Genomic DNA, 16,367 nt, shown 5'->3' on the forward strand with positions numbered 1-16,367 from the left:
AGCATGAAATTTCTTCTATATAAAAACAGGATTACCAACCAAATTTATATTCGTTGCATATTGCTTGTTACTCGTATTCAGCTGTTGCTTGCTTATCCTGAGTAGCACATGGAAATTTGGTTGGTAATCCTGTTTTTATCAAGGAAGAAATTTCACGCTTAGCAAATTTGTGTGCTTAGCAGCTCTATGAAATTGGGCCCGGTCACTCTATGTCACAACTCTTGCAATATTCAGCTCTACAATGTATAAGATGTGTGTACATGTGATGATAGAGTTGCGACAACGTGATATAATAAGCCATTTTCACATGCGCACACAAGGTGCCAAAATTCTATTTCATAACATTCGTACAAGTCTTCAGAGGGATTGCATTCCTTCCTACGTGATGGCATGCGGATCACACAATACATTCAAAGGTTGTATTGTTATTCAAATAAGTTCATGGGGCGATGCCCGTATATAAAGGCCCTGACACAAGTCGTGAGCCATCTTTTCTTCGTGTGTAACAGCACTGCGGACATCGAAATGGAAAATTCAATTGATTTAGAGCTCCCGTCAGACATTGAGTCTGAGTTTCAATGCGGCCAAGCCGCTGGTGATGAAGATATTACACCAAATGTAAGCTTAGAAGCGAAGCTTCAGGCAAACTCAACGGGAATACATAAGCTTTCACTCTCCATTGCCAGCATGCAAAACATGCTGACGAACATGGTAAAAAACCAACAGTCGTCTGCAATCCCAGTCGACAATATGTTTCATGATGATTTCGTTGGACAACAGGGTAACTGTTATGACCCAAACCAAATTTTCGAGCTGACCAGTAACGTGGCAGCCAGTTCTCTTTCCAAACAGGAGGAAGATTTTGATTTATTGTCTTGCGAAGACATTTATGAGACTTCTGAAGCCAAAGGCGCAGAAATTTTCTCAAATTTGGCCGATAGAGCAACCAAAGCGGTAACACTACCGATCAAAAAGGAGATATATACAAAGATCGCAGAAAAATATGCGACACCGGCTAATGCGCCGGCTGTATCTGCCCCCAGAGTGGACGCAGACTTGTGGGGCACTATTCCTGCATCGGCCCGCTCCAAAGACGTGGGGACTCAGCAAATTCAGAAACATGTGGTCAAAGGTATGATTCCATACTTCCATATTCTAAATGAACTACGGGACACTGCCAAGGCGGGTACCGTAGCAGACACCGAAAAAATCAAACAGTATGCCCTTGATGGCATTACACTATCGGGAAATGCATCATATGAATTAAGTATGAAGCGACGGGATGATTTGAAACCCTGCCTTAACCCTATGTATAAGGGCTTGTGCTCAAGGAGCACACCTGTGTCTGACAAACTATTCGGACAAGATCTAAATTCATCAATGAAACAGGTTGCCGAGGCTTTTAAAGCCGGTAGAAAGCTGACTTATTCAGAAAATAACAGAAGTACTCAAAACCGTCGGTTTGAGCCTTACTCCCAAAGAACCCGTGGATTTCGCCAGGGTTTCACGACTGGGCGTACCTCTGGAAACAGAACTCAACCGCGGTATACGCAATCCTACTACCCAAGTGGCAACCGCCGAGGCGGGAGAAATGATAGTGGGAAGTTTTCCCACCATAAACCCACAGCAACAGCTACAAGTGGGCAGTTTACTGAAACAAAAAACTGGTATGTAAAACATGACTCCACTGAAATTTCGGCATATGCCGGGCAGTTAAAGTTTCACCATTATAATTGGTCTCAGATTACCTCCGACAGGTGGATTCTAAACACCATATCAGGCTGCAAAATTGATTTCATTGCACGCCCTGTACAATCAGTCAAACCAAAAAGAATAATGTTTTCTAATGAGGAAATCCAGACTGTAAATCAGGAGATAAAAGAACTCCTTCAAAAGGGTGCAATTCAGCCCACTAAAAGGTCTAACTGTCGGTTCGTATCGAACATTTTCCGCATTCCTAAAAAATCTGGTGGACTGAGACAGGTTATAAATCTGGAAGATTTGAATACTTTTGTCAGATATGAACATTTTAAAATGGAAAATATAAAACTAGTTAAGGAAATTATTAAATCCAATGACTTCCTTACTTCCATTGACCTGAAAGATGCGTACTTCGCAATCCCAATGTGTGAGATTGATCAATCTTATCTGTGCTTTTCATGGGAGAATCAGTTCTATAGATTCATCTGTTTACCTTTCGGGCTGAGCTCAGCCCCGCGACTTTTTACAAAGGTGATGAAACCAGTCATTGCAACAGCAAGAAGTAAAGGAATTCGGTTGGTAATTTTTATTGACGATATTCTGATCATGGCTTCATCGGAGAATGAAAGCAATGAACAAACAACCTTTGTGGTACAGTTATTGGAATATTTGGGATTCCAGATAAACAAGGGAAAATCCTGCTTGAAACCGCAGACCCATTCAACTTACTTGGGCGTTGAGATCGATTCCAAAACAATGACGATCAATGTTCCAAAGTCGAAAATACACAAGTTAAAATCGGAGGGAACACAAATTCTGGAAAAGAAAGTCTTGACTTTACGGAATCTCGCAAAATTCATAGGCATGATTATTGCCACATTTGATGCTTTTCCAAGAGGAAAATTGCATTTTAGAAAACTCGAATCTGCCAAATCGAATACCCTAAAAAATGAGTATGGCAATTATGATGCAAATATTGCAGTAAACCAAACTATAAGAGAAGAGACAACATGGTGGTTGGATATTCCATGCGATGATGTAAAATCGTCAATTAAAAAACCACCCATTACTATTGTTATCTATAGACTCTGAGCGAACTTGTATGCCAACCATTTTTGGCACCCCGTTTCCTGGCGTTTTCAAACTTGCCCAAAATTGCCGAAAATGGTTCCCTCCTTTGTCGGCTTGCTTCGCTTAGATCCAAGCCACAGACACAAAACAAAAACAGGAAACTGTAGCCCATGATTAGCGCTTTCCGTTGGTGTATAGTATGTGCGAATCCATTAATGTCTTGGATATGATTTGGGCCTCCGTGTAGTGTCATTATTTGAAGAGAAACTTACTTGTTTAGCCTTTTTCTTCCTTAGGGTGAGATGTAGCTTTTTTGCCGCCCTTGTTGCGCAGATTTATGCCACAGACACGAAACAATAATAAACGTGTAGCCCTTGAATAGGGCTTTCCTATGGTGTATAGTATGTGTGGATCAACAAATTTATTGGGGTTCAAAATAACCTTTGTACTTTGAATTTCTCTCCAGAATGGCTAATATTGACGTCCGGAAAACACTCTTCGTGCAAACCATTCGGAGTAGGCTTGCCTAAACGTTTTTTTGAGGACCACGGAGTTGATGCAGGGTCTCCGCAAGTTGATCATCGGATGCGGTATTTTTCAAGCCACACACAGGTACCCAGATTATTTCTCTAGCCTACCAAGTTCAGGAATAATGGTCAAGTTCACAGACTCTGAGCGAACTTGTATGCCAACCATTTTCGGCACCCCGTTTCCTGGCGTTTTCCAACTTGCCCAAAATTGCCGAAAATGGCTCCCTCCTTTGTGGCTTGCATCGCTTAGATCCAAGCCATGATTAGCGCTTTCCGTTGGTGTATAATATGTGCGAATCCATTAATGTCTTGGATATGATATGGGCCTCCGTGTAGTGTCATTATTTGAAGAGAAACTTACTTTTTCAGCCTTTTTCTCCCTTAGGGTGAGGGGTAGCTTTCTCGCCGCCCTTGTTGCGCAGATTTATGCCACACACACGAAACAATTATAAACGTGTAGCCCTTGAATACGGCTTTCCTCTGGTGTATAGTATGTGTGGATCAAAGTATTTCTTGGGGTTCAAAATAACCTTTGTACTTTGAATTTCTCTCCAGAATGGCTAATATTGACGTCCTGAAAACACTCTTCGTGCCAACCATTCGGAGTAGGCTAGCTTAAACGTTTTTTTGAGGACCACGGAGTTGATGCAGGGTCTCCGCAAGTTGATCATCGGATGCGGTATTTTTCAAGCCACACACAAGTACCGAGATTATTTCTCTAGCCTACCAAGTTCAGGAATAATAGTCAAGTTCACAGACTCTGAGCGAACTTGTATGCCAACCATTTTCGGCACCAAGTTTCCTGGCGTTTTCAAACTTGCCCAAAATTGCCGAAAATAGTTCCATACTTTGTCGGCTTGCTTCGCTTAGATCCAAGCCACAGACACACAAAAAAAAAACAACAAGAAACTGTAGCTCATGATTAGGGCTTTCCGTTGGTGTATAGTATATGCGAATCCAATAATGTCTTGGATATGATATGGGCCTCCGTGTGATGTCATTATTTGAAGAGGAAATTACTTTTTTTAACCTTTTTCTCCCTTGGAGTTAGGGGGAAGCTTTTTCGCCGCCCTTGTTGCGCAGATTTATGCCACAGATACGAAACAATTATAAACGTGTAGCCCTTGAATATGGCTTTCCTATGGTGTATAGTATGTGTGGATCAGAAAATTGATCATCGGATGCGGTATTATTCAAGCCACACACAGTTACCCAGATTGATTCTCTAGCCTACCAAGTTCAGGAATAATGGTCAAGTTCACAGACTCTGAGCGAACTTGTATGCCAACCATTTTCGGCACCCCGTCTCCTGGCGTTTTCAAACTTGCCGAAAATTGCTCCCTCCTTTGTCGGCTTGCATCGCTTAGATCCAAGCCACAGACACAAACAAAAACACGAAACTGTAGCTTATGATTAGGGCTTTCCGGTGGTGTATAGTATGTGCGAATGCAATAATTTCTTGGATATGATATGGGCCTCTGTTTAACGTCATTATTTGAAGAGAAACTTACTTGTTTAGCCTTTTCTCGCTTAGGGTGATGGGTAGCTTTTTCGCCGCCCTTATTGCGCAGATTTATGCCACAGACAAAAAACAATTATAAACGTGTAGCCCTTGAATAGGGCTTTCCTATGGTGTACAGTATGTGTGAATCGAAAAATTTGGCTAATATTGACGTCTGGAAAACTCTCTTCGTGCCAACCATTCGGAGTAGGCTTGCTTAAACGTATTTTTGAGCACCACCGACTTGATGCAGGTTGATCATCGGATGCGGTATTGCCAAAAATTGCCGAAAAAGGCTCCCTCCCTTGTCGGCTTGCATCGCTTAGATCCATACCACAGACAAAAAACAAAAATCCAATAACTTCTTTGGTCGTGTAAAATAGCGCTTTCTTGTATCTGTCTTTAGCTTTTTTAGAGAGCCACTTTGTACTTCGTGGCCCCCGGGGCTGGATGTTACTATTAAGATGTTTACATCCGCGGTGTGGTTTTTGTTATAGAATAATTGACCAGTGTCGAATTTTGGCAACGTGGTTATTTAGGTACGTAGTTGGTGTCATGGTGCGAACAAAAGTTTTTGCAGGACGTGAAGTAAACGTTTTAGAATAAGTATTATTTATGCAAATATTTAGTCACGAGAATTTGCAATCTTTGGGGCACTTCTGCACAGAGTGAATAATTATTTTTAAAACGTTTATTTCACGTCAAATTTTCTACATGCTAACCATGACTTCAACTACGTACCCAAATTACCATCTTACCAAGTTTCCATATACGGTTAAATATTGTTCAACCCAAAATACTGTAGACGTAAAGATTATGGTGAGATACATACAGCCCTGGGCTACGAGGGAAAGGGGCCATGGTAGGCCAGTTTTGCACGGAAGATGTAATTTTGCTCAGACATAATTTAATTGCAGGCGTTTGTGCCGACTGAATTATCCATTCTTACAAATGTCATATAATAAGCTTGGGATATAATATTTGTATGCCGATGCAATGCAGTTGACTTTACCCTTGAATAGAGAACTAAAATATTTCCCTGTCTATATCGGATCTATGAAATGCAGATGACTAGTATCTGTTCAAAAATGATTTTGCCTTCTCTAATTTGCAAATCTGAAATATAGAAATATACAATAAAAATATTAGTTGTGAACGTTGCTTTTCAAAAGGTGTGTGTGTTATTGAGATACCGTCGAAAATATGGAGCGATTATGTCCATGCACCCTATCGGTAAAGACATTCACCTCTTTTCTGTTTGTAATAAGTATTGGATTTGTCGATTTTGATATTAAGATAGCACTCACTCTTTGTATTGAACAAGATTTTTACTCATTTCAAGGGTTTCTTGTTTAGTCGTTAGAATAGCGTTTTTTATCTGTCTTTAGCTTTTTTAGAGAGCCCCGGGGCTGGATGTATGTTTACATCCGCAGTATGGTTTTGTTGTTAAATATTTGACCAGAGACGACATTTGGCAAGGGGTATTTTGGGTACGTAGTTCTAGTCATGGTGCGAAAAAAAGAACTTTGCAAAAATCTGACGTGAAGTAAACGTATTTGATTAATATTCGTTTTTATGCAAATCTTTAGTCTCGAGAATTTGTTAATTTGGGGGCAGTTCTGCCTAAAGTGAGCGCACTTTGGTGCTTTTGGAGTCTTATTAGTGAGTAATTATTTGTTTTACTTTCATTTCACGTCCGATTGTCTACTTTCCGGGGGGTATATGCTAAAAAAGACATCTTTTTAGTAATTACAAATAGTGCCTTTAACAGCTTTATGAAACTAGCCCATGGATGTATGACTTCGTACGTCATTTCATAGCTGACCAATCATAACGCAGAAAGTAAAAGCCCGTGAAGATTCCATTGATCGATACTGCTATAAGATTGCGGTGATTAAGAAGAGCGCTTTTGTAATCCAATTTCTTTGTTATTTTGGTGTGGGGCTTGCATGCTCCTTGGCTAAATTGAATGTGAATAGCCCAGTTGTGAAAGTATTACAATAGTTCTTCTCAAGTAAGCACGTGATTGAGTGGAAATTTCTGCTCCGAAACCTACACACAGCACGGTTGAGTGACTCGACGATATGCCGCGGTTGGGAGTGCTTGTTTGTGGACCTATGTGCTGTGCTGTTTTGCTTCGCTGTGCTATGTTTTGTGAGTACTGGTTTTTCTTCGATACTTTCCAGGTTTCTTAAGGACTCCTAACGGTAGGCATGACAACACTTCACATAACTACAGTGCGGACATAGTTTACATTGGCTTCCAGTAAATCCAACTTATAAATCTTTGTGAGCTACTATATTGACTATGAAATAAACCACAGGCGCCGCACTCTAATACTACTTATACTAATTGTATAAACTAAACAAATTTGTATAGGATATAGTGCAATATATATAATTTATATAATTATACTATATAAATGTATAGTTTTTATATAAATATATATTTCCACAGGTTCCTCATACCTATTTAAAAAAAAAAAGTACTCTCCTTTCCTGGACCATCCTCTCAACACTTTACTCTCATGGTTCATAGCCACCAAATGTTTTCTAGAGACTTTGATTGGCTATAATCTAACTTTTTTTTCTGGATGCTTCTTTTAATACCTTTCTCCTCTTTTTCTATGGACATGTAAATGTTTGAACATTTATAAATATACATATATTAAAGGTCTATTACTTAAAAAAAATTAAGAAATTGTACGAAATATGTAAAGTCTATTAATTATAAAAATGTATAAAGTTTTACCAAAATATGTTAAGTCTATTAATTATAAAACAAAGTTAAACAAATTAATTAAAAAAATGTATTAAAAAAAAGAAAAACAATTACCAAATCTATGTAAATTCTATGTATTATAAAAAATAAAAAAATCATGTAAAGTCTATTAATTAATTAAAAAAAAAGTGGAAAAAATGTAAAATATTTTAAGTCGATTAAGTATTAAACAATTTAAGTTTACAAAATGTATAAAATTGAATAAAATAAAAAAAAAATTGTATAAATGAAACAAATCATAAATCCAAATTTAAAAAAGATATAGAAAGTTTACAAAGTAAAGTTAAAAAATATGAAATATTTAATTCTTAAAAATATATAAAAAATTACAAAATATTTTAAGTGTTGGCGAAACTATGGCACAAGGGGCGCTCTTGTATTTAAGGGTGAAAACGAAACTTGGATTGTTAGCAGAAATATGGCACAAGAAGGGGCTGGGCTAGCTCTCTCTCTATGCGTTCGTGTAAAATAGCTGCATCCGTGGGCGTCTAGTTCGAGCGACAGGAAAACCGAAGAAGACTTGACATTGCCGCTCTTTGTGCCGCGCAACTTATTTATGCTACCTTCCCGCCTAAACTGTCTTTTGCAGTAGTCATTAGTGTGCGCGTGATACGATGCTTTGGAGGATTTAAAAATATGTTTTAGTGATTGTTTCATGTTTACTATATTAACGCCGCGTTACTCATCCGAGCTACCTTCTCGTCCGAGCTGTATCAATCAATAGTGGGGGTTTGCGCGTGTTACGTGTAGTCACCGAATCAAAGCCTTTACGGTTTTTTGTTGGGGTCAAATACATCTAATATAATGAATCCGAAATACAAGACCCCGTGGTCAACTCGGTACCATAGAGCGCGCGAAAGACGAGACCCCAAATATTTGACACCTAGTATTTTAGCTCACGAAATGATATACGCCGGTCATGTCTTTACACAGAACACCTTGTACATCCTTGCACAGCAACAGTTAAAACAACAAGCCTGTTAAGATCACGTCTTTCCCAAACGGAACATTGTCCTGACTTTTCAGCAGGGGCTCGCAACAACACAACTCCACAATGATGCTGTGTTATAGCGCCCAAACAAACACATTATTAACAAGATGAATAGCATTCCCATGCAAACATTCTAAAATTGCTCTATAGTACCACTACTCTGATTGTTGTTGTCTAACTTAGAAATGTCACCCTTTTTTCCTACATGCAATGACTGAGTCTGGTGACCTGGTATGGAGTCCTTCTCATCTTCACATGCCCTGCAACCACAAGAATCCTGTTGATGATAAAGCGGTACTCAATTACTTGGACACATCTTTAAGTCATGGGAATCTACTGAGTTGCATTACCAAACAGATGGATCACGTCCACCCAGAAAGGTATATTGTCAACCTTACTATCACTAATTTATTTATAACTCTGCTATACTAACCAAACTTGCAAGTCCTACCCAGTTACTGCTTGCGCAGCGTTGCACACTAACCTAAATCTACTAAGCTCATATCCCAGCATGCTTGCATGTGACATCTTAATCTACACCATCCGTCATTGTTTACACGTCATGTAACAACCACGCACACCATTTTTTTACACCTGACAATCAAAAACTTAACATGAATAACTCTGTTTCGAAGTGCACTTTTCTCACTGTTTATGTTTGTCTTTTATTTTCTACGGCGACGGTGAACTGGAACTATCTGCCTGACTACAAGCCACATCCCAGAGGGTGCCTGACTACGAGCCACATCCCAGAGGGTGCCTGACTACGAGCCACATCCCAGAGGCTGCCAGACTACAAGCCACATCCCAGAGGGTGCCTGACTACGAGCCAGGTCCCAGAGGGTGCCTGACTACAAGCCACAACCCAGAGGGTGCCTGACTACAAGCCACATCCCAGAGGGTGCCTGACTACAAGCCACATCCCAGAGGGTGCCTGACTACAAGCCACATCCAAGAGGGTGCCTGACTACAAGCCACATCCCAGAGGGTGCCTGCCTAGAGGACATCATCCCATGTGATTGAAGCACATCAAACATTGGTAGATGGCTAGAAAATGATCTTGTTAATTCAAGGGGTCTCGGTTTAACACTTGGTCCCTCTTAGAAAACATGTTGGTTTAGACCCCAAAATGGTGTTGGAAGTCCCATCCCCTACAAGGTTCCTTTCCTTCGATAAAAGACTTTAAAAGTGCTTGTCCTAGCCAAGTTTTTTTTTGTGGATCTATGAAGAGTTTTATGTAAGTTTAAGCATTTTTTTTCTTTTAAGCAGTAGTCCTGTGATGACCATCTGGGACCAATTTTATTGAGCTGTTTAGGCAGAAAATATAGCTAAAATAGTTCTCTTTTATTTTATGCTTGGATCCTTTTTGTGCCTATAAGCAGCTCTATGAAATGTGCCCCTGATGATCTATGTCTTTATATGGTTTGTACTGATGTAGTACATTGTAATTTTCTTTCAGATGATTGTGACGACTGCTTTCAAGCCTGACTACAAGCCACATCCCAGAGGGTGCCTGACTACAAGCCACATCCCATAGGGTGCCTGACTACAAGCCACATCCCAGAGGGAGCCTGGCTACAAGCTACATCCCAGAGGGTGCCTGACTACAAGCCACATCCCAGAGGGTGCCTGCCTAGAGGACATCATCCCATGTGATTGAAGCACATCAAACATTGGTAGATGGCTAGAAAATGATCTTGTTAATTCAAGGGGTCTCGGTTTAACACTTGGTCCCTCTTAGAAAACATGTTGGTTTAGACCCCCAAATGGTGTTGGAAGTCCCATCCCCTACAAGGTTCCTTTCCTTCGATCAATGCCTTTAAAAGTGCTTGTCCTAGCCAAGTTTTTTTTTGTGGATCTATGGAGAGTTTTATGTCAGTTTAAACATTTTTTTCTTTTAAGCAGTAGTCCTGTGATGATCATCTGGAACCAATTTTATTGAGCTGTTTAGGCAGAAAATATTGCTAAAACAGTTCTCTATTATTTTATGCTTGGATCCTTTTTGTGCCTATAAGCAGCTCTATGAAATTTGCCCCTGATGATCTATGTCTTTATATGGTTTGTAGTGATGTAGTACATTGTAATTTTCTTTCAGATGATTGTGACGACTGCTTTCCAGCCTGACTACAAGCCACATCCCAGAGGGTGCCTGACTACAAGCCACATCACAGAGGGTGCCTGACTACAAGCCACATCCCAGAGGGAGCCTGACTACAAGCCACATCCCAGAGGGTGCCTGACTACGAGCCACATCCAAGAGGGTGCCTGACCACGAGCCACATCCCAGAGGGTGCCTGACTACAAGCCACATCCCAGAGGGTGCCTGACTAGAAGCCGCATCCCAGAGAGTGCCTGACTACAAGCCACATCCCAGAGGGTGCCTGACTACAAGCCACAACCCAGAGGGTGCCTGACTACAAGCCGCATCCCAGAGGGTGCCTGACTACAAGCCACATCCCAGAGTGTGCCTTACTACAAGCCACATCCCAGAGGGAGCCTAACTACAAGCTACATCCCAGAGGGTGCCTGACTACAAGCCACATCCCAGAGGGTGCCTGACTACAAGCCACATCCCAGAGGGTGCCTGACTACAAGCCACATCCTTACCATCACTAACTTATTTATAACTCTGCTGTACTAACCAAACTTGCACGTCCTACCCAACTACTGCTTGCGCAGCGTTGCACACTAACCTAAATCTACTAAGGTCATATCCCAGCCTGCTTGCATGTGACATCTTAATCTCTAACTCTACACCATCCGTCATTGTTTACACGTCATGTAACAACCACGCACACCATTTTTGTACACCCGACAGTCATAAACTTAACATGAATAACTCTGTTTCGAAGTGCACTTTTCTCACTGTTTATGTTTGTCTTTTATTTTCTACGGCGACGGTGAACTGGAACCATCTGCCTGACTACAAGCCACATCCCAGAGGGTGCCTGACTACAAGCCACATCCCAGAGGGTGCCTGACTACGAGCCACATCCCAGAGGCTGCCTGACTACAAGCCACATCCAAGAGGGTGCCTGACTACGAGCCACGTCCCAGAGGGTGCCTGACTACAAGCCACATCCCAGAGGGTGCCTGACTACAAGCTACAACCCAGAGGGTGCCTGACTACAAGCCACATCCCAGAGGGTGCCTGACTACAAGCCACATCCCAGAGGGTGCCTGACTACAAGCCACCTCCCAGAGGGTGCCTGCCTAGAGGACATCATCCCATGTGATTGAAGCACATCAAACATTGGTAGATGGCTATAAAATGATTTTGTTAATTCAAGGGGTCTCGGTTTAACACTTGGTCCCTCTTAGAAAATATGTTGGTTTAGACCCCCAAATGGTGTTGGAAATCCCATCTCCTACAAGGTTCCTTTCCTTTGATAAATGCCTTTAAAAGTGCTTGTCCTAGCCAAGTTTTTTTTTGTGGATCTATGAAGAGTTTTATGTCAGTTTAAGCATTTATTTTCTTTTAAGCAGTAGTCCTGTGATGATCATCTGGGACCAATTTTATTGAGCTGTTTAGGCAGAAAATATTGCTAAAATAGTTCTTTTTTATTTTATGCTTGGATCCTTTTTGTGCCTATAAGCAGCTCTATGAAAATTGCCCAGATGATCTATGTCTTTATATGGTTTGTACTGATGTAGTACATTGTAATTTTCTTTCAAATGATTGTGACGACTGCTTTCCAGCCTGACTACAAGCCACCTCCCAGAGGGTGCCTGACTACAAGCCACATCCCAGAGGGTGTCTGACTACGAGCCACGTCCCAGAGGGTGCCTGACTACAAGCCACATCCCAGAGGGTGCCTGACTACAAGCCACAACCCAGAGGGTGCCTGACTACTAGCCACATCCCAGGGGGTGCCTGACTACAAGCCACATCCCAGAGGGTGCCTGACTACAAGCCACATCCCAGAGGGTGCCTGACTACAAGCCACATCCCAGAGGGTGCCTGACTACAAGCCACATCCCAGAGGGTGCCTGACTACAAGCCACATCCCAGAGGGTGCCTGTCTAGAGGACATCATCCCATGTGATTGAAGCACATCAAACATTGGTAGATGGCTAGAAAATGATCTTGTTAATTCAAGGGGTCTCGGTTTAACACTTGGTCCCTTTTAGAAAACATGTTGGTTTAGACCCCCAAATGGTGTTGGAAGTCCCATCCCCTACAAGGTTACTTTCCTTCGATAAATGCCTTTAAAAGTGCTTGTCCTAGCCAAGTTTTTTTTGTGGATCTATGAAGAGTTTTATGCAAGTTTAAGCATTTTTTTTCTTTTAAGCAGTAGTCCTGTGATGATCATCTAGGACCAATTTTATTGAGCTGTTTAGGCAGAAAATATTGCTATAACAGTTCTCTATTATTTTATGCTTGGATCCTTTTTGTGCCTATAAGCAGCTCTATGAAATGTGCCCCTGACGATCTATGTCTTTATATGGTTTGTACTGATGTAGTACATTGTAATTTTCTTTCAGATGATTGTGACGACTGCTTTCAAGCCTGACTACAAGCCACATCCCAGAGGGTGCCTGACTACAAGCCACATCCCAGAGGGTGCCTGACTACAAGCCACATCCCAGAGGGAGCCTGACTACAAGCTACATCCCAGAGGGTGCCTGACTACAAGCCACATCCCAGAGGGTGCCTGACTACCAGCCACATCCTTACCATCACTAATTTATTTATAACTCTGCTATACTAACCAAACTTGCACGTCCTACCCAACTACTGCTTGCGCAGCGTTGCACACTAACCTAAATCTACTAAGCTCATATCCCAGCCTGCTTGCATGTGACATCTTAATCTCTAACTCTACACCATCCGTCATTGTTTACACGTCATGTAACAACCACGCACACCATTTTTGTACACCTGACAGTCATAAACTTAACATGAATAACTCTGTTTCGAAGTGCACTTTTCTCACTGTTTATGTTTGTCTTTTATTTGCTACGGCGACGGTGAACTGGAACCATCTGCCTGACTACAAGCCACATCCCAGAGGGTGCCTGACTACAAGCCACATCCCATAGGGTGCCTGACTACGAGCCACATCCCAGAGGCTGCCTGACTACAAGCCACATCCCAGAGGGTACCTGACTACAAGCCACATCCCAGAGGGTGCCTGACTACAAGCCACATCCCAGAGGGTGCCTGACTACAAGCCACATCCCAGAGGGTGCCTGACTACAAGCCACATCCCAGAGGGTGCCTGCCTAGAGGACATCATCCCATGTGATTGAAGCACATCAAACATTGGTAGATGGCTAGAAAATGATCTTGTTAATTCAAGGGGTCTTGGTTTAACACTTGGTCCCTCTTAGAAAACATGTTGGTTTAGACCCCCAAATGGTGTTGGAAGTCCCATCCCCTACAAGGTTCCTTTCCTTCGATAAATGCCTTTAAAAGTGCTTGTCCTAGCCAAGTTTTCTTTTGTGGATCTATGAAGAGTTTTATGAAAGTTTAAGCATTTTTTTTCTTTTAAGCAGTAGTCCAATTTTATTGAGCTGTTTAGGCAGAAAATATTGCTGAAACAGTTCTCTATTATTTTATGCTTGGATCCCTTTTGTGCCTATAAGCAGCTCTATGAAATGTGCCCCTGATGATCTATGTCTTTATATGGTTTGTACTGATGTAGTACATTGTAATTTTCTTTCAGATGATTGTGACGACTGCTTTCAAGCCTGACCACAAGCCACATCCCAGAGGGTGCCTACAAGCTACATCCCAGAGGGTGCCTGACTACAAGCCACATCCCAGAGGGTGCCTGACTACAAGCCACATCCTTACCATCACTAATTTATTGATAACTCTGCTATACTAACCAAACTTGCTTGCCTACCCAACTACTGCTTGCGCAGCGTTGCACACTAACCTAAATCTTCTAGGCGCATATCCCAGCCTGCTTGCATGTGACATCTTAATCTCTAACTCTACACCATCCGTCATTGTTTACACGTCATGTAACAACCACGCACACCATTTTTGTACACCTGACAGTCATAAACTTAACATGAATAACTCTGTTTCGAAGTGCACTTTTCTCACTGTTGATGTTTGTCTTTTATTTTCTACGGCGACGTTGAACTGGAACTATCTGCCTGACTACAAGCCACATCCCAGAGGGTGCCTGACTACGAGCCACGTCCCAGAGGGCGCCTGACTACAAGCCACATCCCAGAGGGTGCCTGACTACAAGCCACAACCCACAGGGTGCCTGACTACAAGCCACATCCCAGAGGGTGCCTGACTACAAGCCACATCCCAGAGGGTGCCTGACTACAAGCCACATCCCAGAGGGTGCCTGACTACAAGCCACATCCCAGAGGGTGCCTGACTAGAGGACATCATCCCATGTGATTGAAGCACATCAAACATTGGTGGCTAGAAAATGATCTTGTTAATTCAAGGGGTCTCGGTTGAACACTTGGTCCCTCTTAGAAAACATGTTGGTTTAGACCCCCAAATGGTGTTGGAAGTCCCATCCCCTACAAGGTTCCTTTCCTTCGATAAATGCCTTTAAAAGTGCTTGTCCTAGCCAAGTTTTTTTGTGTGGATCTATGAAGAGTTTTATGTAAGTTTAAGCATTTTTTTTCTTTTAAGCAGTAGTCCTGTGATGATCATCTGGGACCAATTTTTATTGAGCTGTTTAGGCAGAAAATATTGCAAAAACAGTTCTCTATTATTTTATGCTTGGATCCTTTTTGTGCCTATAAGCAGCTCTATGAAATTTGCCCCTGATGATCTATGTCTTTATATGGTTTGTACTGATGTAGTACATTGTAATTTTCTTTCAGATGATTGTAACGACTGCTTCCAGGGTGCCTGACTACAAGCCACATCCCAGAGGGAGCCTGACTACAAGCTACATCCCAGAGGGTGCCTGACTACAAGCCACATCCCAGAGGGTGCCTGACTACAAGCCACATCCCAGAGGGTGCCTGACTACAAGCCACATCCCAGAGGGTGCCTGACTACAAGCCACATCCCAGAGGGTGCCTGTCTACCAGCCACAACCCAGATGGTGCCTGACTGCAAGGCACATCCCAGAGGGTGCCTGACTACAAGCCACATCCCAGAGGGTGCCTGACTACGAGCCACATCCCAGAGGGTGCCTAACTACGAGCCACATCCCAGAGAGTGCCTGACTACAAGCCACATCCCAGAGGGTGCCTGACTACAAGCCACATCCCAGAGGGTGCCTACAAGCTACATCCTTACCATCACTAATTTATTTATAACTCTGCTATACTAACCAAACTTGCACGTCCTACCCAACTACTGCTTGCGCAGCGTTGCACACTAACCTAAATCTTCTAGGCGCATATCCCAGCCTGCTTGCATGTGACATCTTAATCTCTAACTCTACACCATCCGTCATTGTTTACACGTCGTGTAACAACCACGCACACCATTTTTGTACACCTGACAGTCATAAACTTAACATGAATAACTCTGTTTCGAAGTGCACTTTTCTCACTGTTGATGTTTGTCTTTTATTTTCTACGGCGACGTTGAACTGGAACTATCTGCCTGACTACAAGCCACATCCCAGAGGGTGCCTGACTACGAGCCACGTCCCAGAGGGTGCCTGACTACAAGCCACATCCCAGAGGGTGCCTGACTACAAGCCACAACCCACAGGGTGCCTGACTACAAGCCACATCCCAGAGGGTGCCTGACTACAAGCCACATCCCAGAGGGTGCCTGACTACAAGCCACATCCCAGAGGGTGCCTGACTACAAGCCACATCCCAGAGGGTGCCTGACTAGAGGACATCA

At 42.4% G+C, this 16,367-nt stretch overlaps 1 protein-coding gene across 1 annotated transcript; it reads left to right on the forward strand.

Moving 5' to 3' along the window:
* Nucleotides 1-192: 192 nt before the first annotated feature.
* Nucleotides 193-2,738, forward strand: LOC117288917. Its single transcript, XM_033769791.1, has 2 exons — nucleotides 193-1,667; nucleotides 2,684-2,738. Exons 1-2 carry the CDS (start codon nucleotides 391-393, stop codon nucleotides 2,736-2,738), a joined length of 1,332 nt encoding a protein of 443 aa, XP_033625682.1. The 5' UTR covers nucleotides 193-390.
* Nucleotides 2,739-16,367: the final 13,629 nt, after the last annotated feature.

The sequence above is a fragment of the Asterias rubens genome, chromosome 4, assembly GCF_902459465.1.
Source record: "Asterias rubens chromosome 4, eAstRub1.3, whole genome shotgun sequence".
In the NCBI taxonomy this organism is placed as follows: domain Eukaryota; kingdom Metazoa; phylum Echinodermata; class Asteroidea; order Forcipulatida; family Asteriidae; genus Asterias; species Asterias rubens.

Coding starts and splice junctions, on each gene's coding strand:
- LOC117288917 (XM_033769791.1), top strand. CDS start 391: ATGCGGATCACACAATACATTCAAAGGTTGTATTGTTATTCAAATAAG. Junction 1,668..2,683: donor TTTACTGAAACAAAAAACTG/GTATGTAAAACA, acceptor CAAATATTGCAG/TAAACCAAACTATAAGAGAA.